At 39.5% G+C, this 5,422-nt stretch overlaps 1 protein-coding gene across 2 annotated transcripts in view; it reads right to left on the bottom strand.

Moving 5' to 3' along the window:
• Positions 1-820: 820 nt before the first annotated feature.
• Positions 821-5,422, bottom strand: part of LOC137976070 (18S rRNA (guanine-N(7))-methyltransferase-like) — a 14,984-nt gene continuing 10,382 nt past the window's right edge. The window contains exons 10-12 of one of the 2 annotated variants that reach the window (XM_068823334.1): positions 4,757-4,815; positions 4,342-4,431; positions 821-3,039 (exon numbers count right to left, since the gene is read on the bottom strand). In XM_068823334.1, the coding sequence (XP_068679435.1) occupies positions 2,985-3,039; positions 4,342-4,431; positions 4,757-4,815 (204 nt within the window). In that variant the 3' untranslated portion in view covers positions 821-2,984. The remainder of the gene's footprint in view (positions 3,040-4,341; positions 4,432-4,756; positions 4,816-5,422) is intronic. The other variant, XM_068823335.1, reaches the window with a different exon arrangement.

Below are 5,422 nucleotides of genomic sequence, written 5' to 3'. Positions count from 1 at the left end.
ATGCTTTACACGTCATTTATAGGTGAATACTACAACATCCACTATCCAATTTTATTCCTCCTTAAAACAGGTTGTCCGTGTACCTATTACGAGTAAATAAAACAATTTAAAATGGAGGGTCACCGTACTCGTTTCTTCGTAACACGATGATAAATGGATGGAAAAGTGGCAATTTCAGCTTCAAAATGATCATTTTCCACGAAAGGACTGGGGCGAGTTCCAAAACCGAGAACAGTTATCATGATTGTGTACTTAAAACTCTTGAACAGCAAAAGCGGCATTTGTTGCCTCTATTCAGATGGCCGGAGTGAAACCTCACCATCTCCGAAGTCGCACTGTTATGCGCAGTACAAGATGCGCGGGGAAAAACAAGGGAATCACCTTAAGAGACTCAAAATTTGCATTTTTGAAGACGAAACGCTTCAGGCGAGAAATGTCTTTAAAATCTACATCCACAGCAAAGTCAAAGAAGAGAGGAAAATGATCCGATGAAAGTCCACTGTCTCTAAACTGGGGACCAGTGGTGTTTGGGACCAAGGTGTTTGTTAGAACGAGATCTAAGATGTTACCTCTAGTAGGTTGCTTCACTGATTGAAATAAACAACAATCCATCCAAAAATTAGCAAAAGAAGAATCATCACCAGGTGATGCAAAGCCTGACCCTTCTATCCACTGTACGCCAGGGAAGTTAAAATCACCTACTACGATAACAGAGTAGTGATGACCAAAATCCAAGGATCTTAGAAAGCCAGTGAATTTCTGGATAAATTTTTGATAGTTGTCAGGAGGGCGATAGCAGTTTATAAGCAAGACAATGCGATCGTAGTTTAGGTTTAATGTTTCAACAACAACCATTTCTAAACTTATACAATATGGGCGAAGTGTCCTAAAACTGGGTTGGTACGGACAGATTTGAAGTAAAGAGTGAGACTGAAAGATTCACTGTAGTTTGTCCACGTTGTCGTCAAAACCTTAAACTTGGTCATTTCACGTAGTAGTTTTGACGAGTGACGGGAGAGAAAAATAGAAAAATGCGTGCTGCACGTGCAGCACGATAATTTTGCTTCATTTAACCAATAATATTACTGCTTTTTGGCGTTGTCGTTGCCTTAGCCGTCTTCGATTCTTAAACTCCTTCATACCAAATCGCATGAAGAAAACAAAAAAATGGAGGGTTCTTGGAGTCTACAAGAAGGCAGCTAAAGAACGAAGTTTACTAAAACAAGGAAGTTTGGACAAGAGCAAAACTTGCGCGAATTTTGCCGCCCTTCCCTACTTGCAAAGCAAACAGGTTCTATTTGTTTAAGGGTCTAATTGTTTTAGTATCACCCAATTAGTCGGACAGAAAAGGCAGTAATAAAGTTAGCAAATGCAAGTTGAAGAAATAGTTAGAAGGGAATAAAACGAAAGAAAGCGTCACGCTTTTCGCTATTCGAGGACTATTAATAATAGTCTTCTAGTAGCGTAGCCAATCAAAATGCAGCATTTGCATTAGTCCACTAGTTGGGTGATACTAATTAACAATTAGATACCGTACTTAACTGTTAGCCAGTTCTACGATGGCCCAGGAGGGTCACAGTCCAGTTAATTTTTCACAGTCCAGTTTTAACGTTGTGAGTCGTCACCAGTTTTCTCACAGGTCACAGGTCACTTTTTTACCAATACAGAAAGATCCTATAAACATCCATAAAAGCTAACCATCGGCCTAAAAGCTTTTGTTTAGGCCTAATTAGGCCAAAGGTTAGCTTTTATGAATGTTTAGGACACTCATTGTAACTTATTGGACACGGTATTGGTAAAACAATGACCTGTGAGAGAACTGGTGACGACTCACAAAATTAAAATTGGACTGTGAATAAAATTAAAAGAGACTGTGAAAAATTAAAACTGGACGGTAAAAATTAAAACTGGACTGTGACTCTCCTCGGCCATCGTACAGTTCAAAAAATTGACAGTACGTTTCACTCTTAAGATTTATGCTTTCTTAACTGCAGTATGGAGTTTCATAAGTACTCAATACTGGCGAATTGGATTTACATAATGGTGTTATGCAAACAGATATTCGTCAAAATTTGAGCACAGGAGGTCCTGTATCCCATCCCACACAGAAGATCGGCAAAACGCAAGAAAAGTGAAAATTTCCTGCCTTTCGTCAGCAAAGTGCTTGCATCTCCAGCGTGAAAAAGTCGCCGAATAACGACGTAGCCACACGACTGCATCATAATCTGTTTAAATTCATGCACAAGCTAAGGGTCTACATCTTTTTTTGTGCATCGAAAGCTGTCTCACTTCCACGGTACAAATTCCCGCTCTGGCCTCAATCCGCGCAGATGCAACGATCACAGCTTTCGTTAGAGTGGAATTCCACGCCGATGACAACGTCACCTCCATCACTATGACAGGCAGACACATTGAAAGTATATATTTGATTTTCCTTTGCTCAGCAACGTAGCAAGTAATCAGTAAAACAGGTTGAAGACACATCTCAAGACATTAAAAGACGAAGTTGTTTGAACTAAAACTCTTGACTCTCTTTAAGTGAGCCATGCAGTGCTCTTCAGTTTCTTTAAGTCTGAGGGATCAATTAAGGTATATCATTAGTAATACAGTCTTGTTTTCAGCATTTTCTTCTTTATCTTCAATAATCATGGCAATCGCGAAGCCGCACGAGGACAAATGGATGGAGCGGTTGGTTCAAATTCTGATACCTCTCCTCCAGCAATGTGTTGCGAAATGTTAAAATTATCCAAGTCCTGTACATCAGAAATCACAATTTCTCTCGAAATCGGAATACTTCATTTCGTTTTAAAAGAAACAACCTATTTCACCGTTCATTGAGGATGAGTCTCTCTTGTTCCAATGTGAAAGAACTGCTATTGTTCCTTCGACAAACGTCCAACGAACAAGGAGGTTTCCACCGCTGCGCACTCTGCATTTCAAGTTTACCGTCCTTGACTTTCGATACTTGAATGAGGTAAATAAAATTAAAAGATGCATCTTCTTTTTCGCCCCGTGTATTTGGAATCTGGTCTCACTTCCCTGCGACAAGACAAAAAAACAAAAATGAAATTTTCCACTGTCCGATTCAAACGTACCAAACAACGAACACATCTGATACAAAACCAACGTCTTCTCGTGAGATGGCATGGGAACAAGCACGGTTTTCTCCTAACAAAAAGCATAATACTTTTGGCGGCTACTCGATATATCACTTTCCTGTGGATACTACTAAATTGCACTTATTCACTGGATAAATCACTCCATGGGTAAATCAATTGGTTTGAAAGCGATCATCTCCTAAAATAGTTTTTGTCTTATAACAAAGCCCGGCAAACTTGGAAACAAAAATGGGCGATTCTTACACTTCTTTCGGATAAAAACGCTTTCTTTGGAGAAGTTTTAAAGTGCACCTAACCCCAAAATATTTTTTTCGCTAAAATGAATCTTTGCAACTGCTCGAAACGCATTGCGGCCATTTTTTCATTTTTCTAACAAATCCTGGCATTTTATAGGCTTCGAAAGTTGCGAAAATCCAAGCATCTTTTGTTCACGACCGAGTCAGAAGGGGAGTGGGTCTATTCCTGACTTGACGTCACAAACTGATTTACATTGCATTAACTCTTTGTAAATATGCATGCAAAGTAGATTGTGACGTCAAATCAGGAATAGACCCACTCCCCTTCTGACTCGGTCGTGAACAAAAGATGCTTGGATTTTCGCAACTTTCGAAGCCTATAAAATGCCAGGATTTGTTAGAAAAATGAAAAAATGGCCGCAATGCGTTTCGAACAGTTGCAAAGATTCATTTTAGCAAAAAACAATATTTTGGGGTTAGGTGCACTTTAAATAAATTTGACTGTAAAGGTTATTTTCTGTGATTTCTAGTTTTCATCTTGTCATGCATGTCTAATACTCACTAAGTGAAAGGACCCGAATACACGATCTGTCGACCCGAAAAATGCATCTCCTTAGATAAAATCGTCGTACAGCTGTCCCCACGAATCGAACGATCCATACGATTCGTGAATCGCTTTTACGACCCGTCTCCATTCGACTATTGCATGTTATAGTGGCAGTATGTCGCTCATTTTTAGAAGTTTTAAATACATTTGACTGCAGAGGTTATTTCCTGTGATTTCTAGTTTTCATTTTGTTGGAGTGGACTTTCCCCTAAGCCACCACTAGCAACAGGGAGAGGAAACACAGTCGTTTCCCAACAGATGCATGCACTGATTGGCTCGTCGACTGCGTGCGTCTACTGTGATTGGATAAAGCAATTTCTTTGCTTTGGAGGCACTCAAGTAAAAATTCACTCCTCATTAAATACAATTTTGTTCTTACTTTCCTTGTCGTCTCCTCCTTTCCTTCTTCTCTTTGATCCAGTCCTTGCTCTTTTTTATTGGTTTTCCGCGTTGTACTTTAGCTTTTTCTCTGAAACGAAATAATTCTAATGAAAAACCTCATATACAAGATATTTGAAACTCGTATATTGGAATTGCGGATTGGCAACGATTTTCAAAGTGAAAGGTCATTTCAGTCAATGGAACATTTAGAGCTGTAAAGAAGATAGATTTTGCGTTTTTGGTTCCAGACGTTAGAACACAACAGAGAAAATAGTTCATTTGTCTCCTTTTTTCAAAGGCAAGGCAATGCATTAAGTCTTTTATGCTCAAGATTGTCTGGGGATATGAGTTTTACATTTGGACTTGGTTTGAGAATGAGGCCGAGACGACCAATTATATTCCCCTTCAATTACCTTCGTCCGCTAAATTGCACAGTATCTTGTACGTCTTTTGTATCCTCTGTGCCAAGTCCCTGGCAAGAAAATAATTTTAAAATAATCAGTTGACATGCAAGACCAAATGCCAATCGAATGAAGTTTGTTCACTCCAAACAATGCTACTCTAACATTAATTATTATCCTCTGTTGTGATATATGGCAAGGACTGAAACGCACGACTGGATCAGGGCGCTTATATATGGTCTCTTTCCACCCTGACTGGATTACTGGTCCGCGTCGTTCGTCCGTGACGTATAGAACAATAGAACACTTTCGATAGAACACCAATAGAACACTTTCGATATATTAAAATTCAGCTTGATAGTGAGGCTTAGAGGACACAAACAAACGAAATGAATTAACAGGTTCATTCAGTTACCTTTGTTTGTTTCCCTTAAGGCACGCAACTTTCTGATTGGTGGAAAATACAACTGGCTGGACCATTGATCCAGCGGTAGTATGCGCGGAGGAACGCGGGCGCACAAAACGTCTGGTCAATCGAGCCTACCCTGACATTGTGCCGTAATCAATTTCGTTTTCTTTTGCCAGAGTTTTGACAACGAGTTAAACAAATTGTAAGTTGCGAGAGAGAACGCGGCCCTATCGTGGCATCAGTGCAATAAATAAATAAATAAATAAATA

Source organism: Montipora foliosa, chromosome 11, assembly GCF_036669935.1.
Source record: "Montipora foliosa isolate CH-2021 chromosome 11, ASM3666993v2, whole genome shotgun sequence".
NCBI classification, from domain to species: Eukaryota; Metazoa; Cnidaria; class Anthozoa; order Scleractinia; family Acroporidae; genus Montipora; species Montipora foliosa.
Note: the sequence above shows the minus strand (reverse complement) of the source record. Positions and strands in the feature narration are given on the sequence as shown.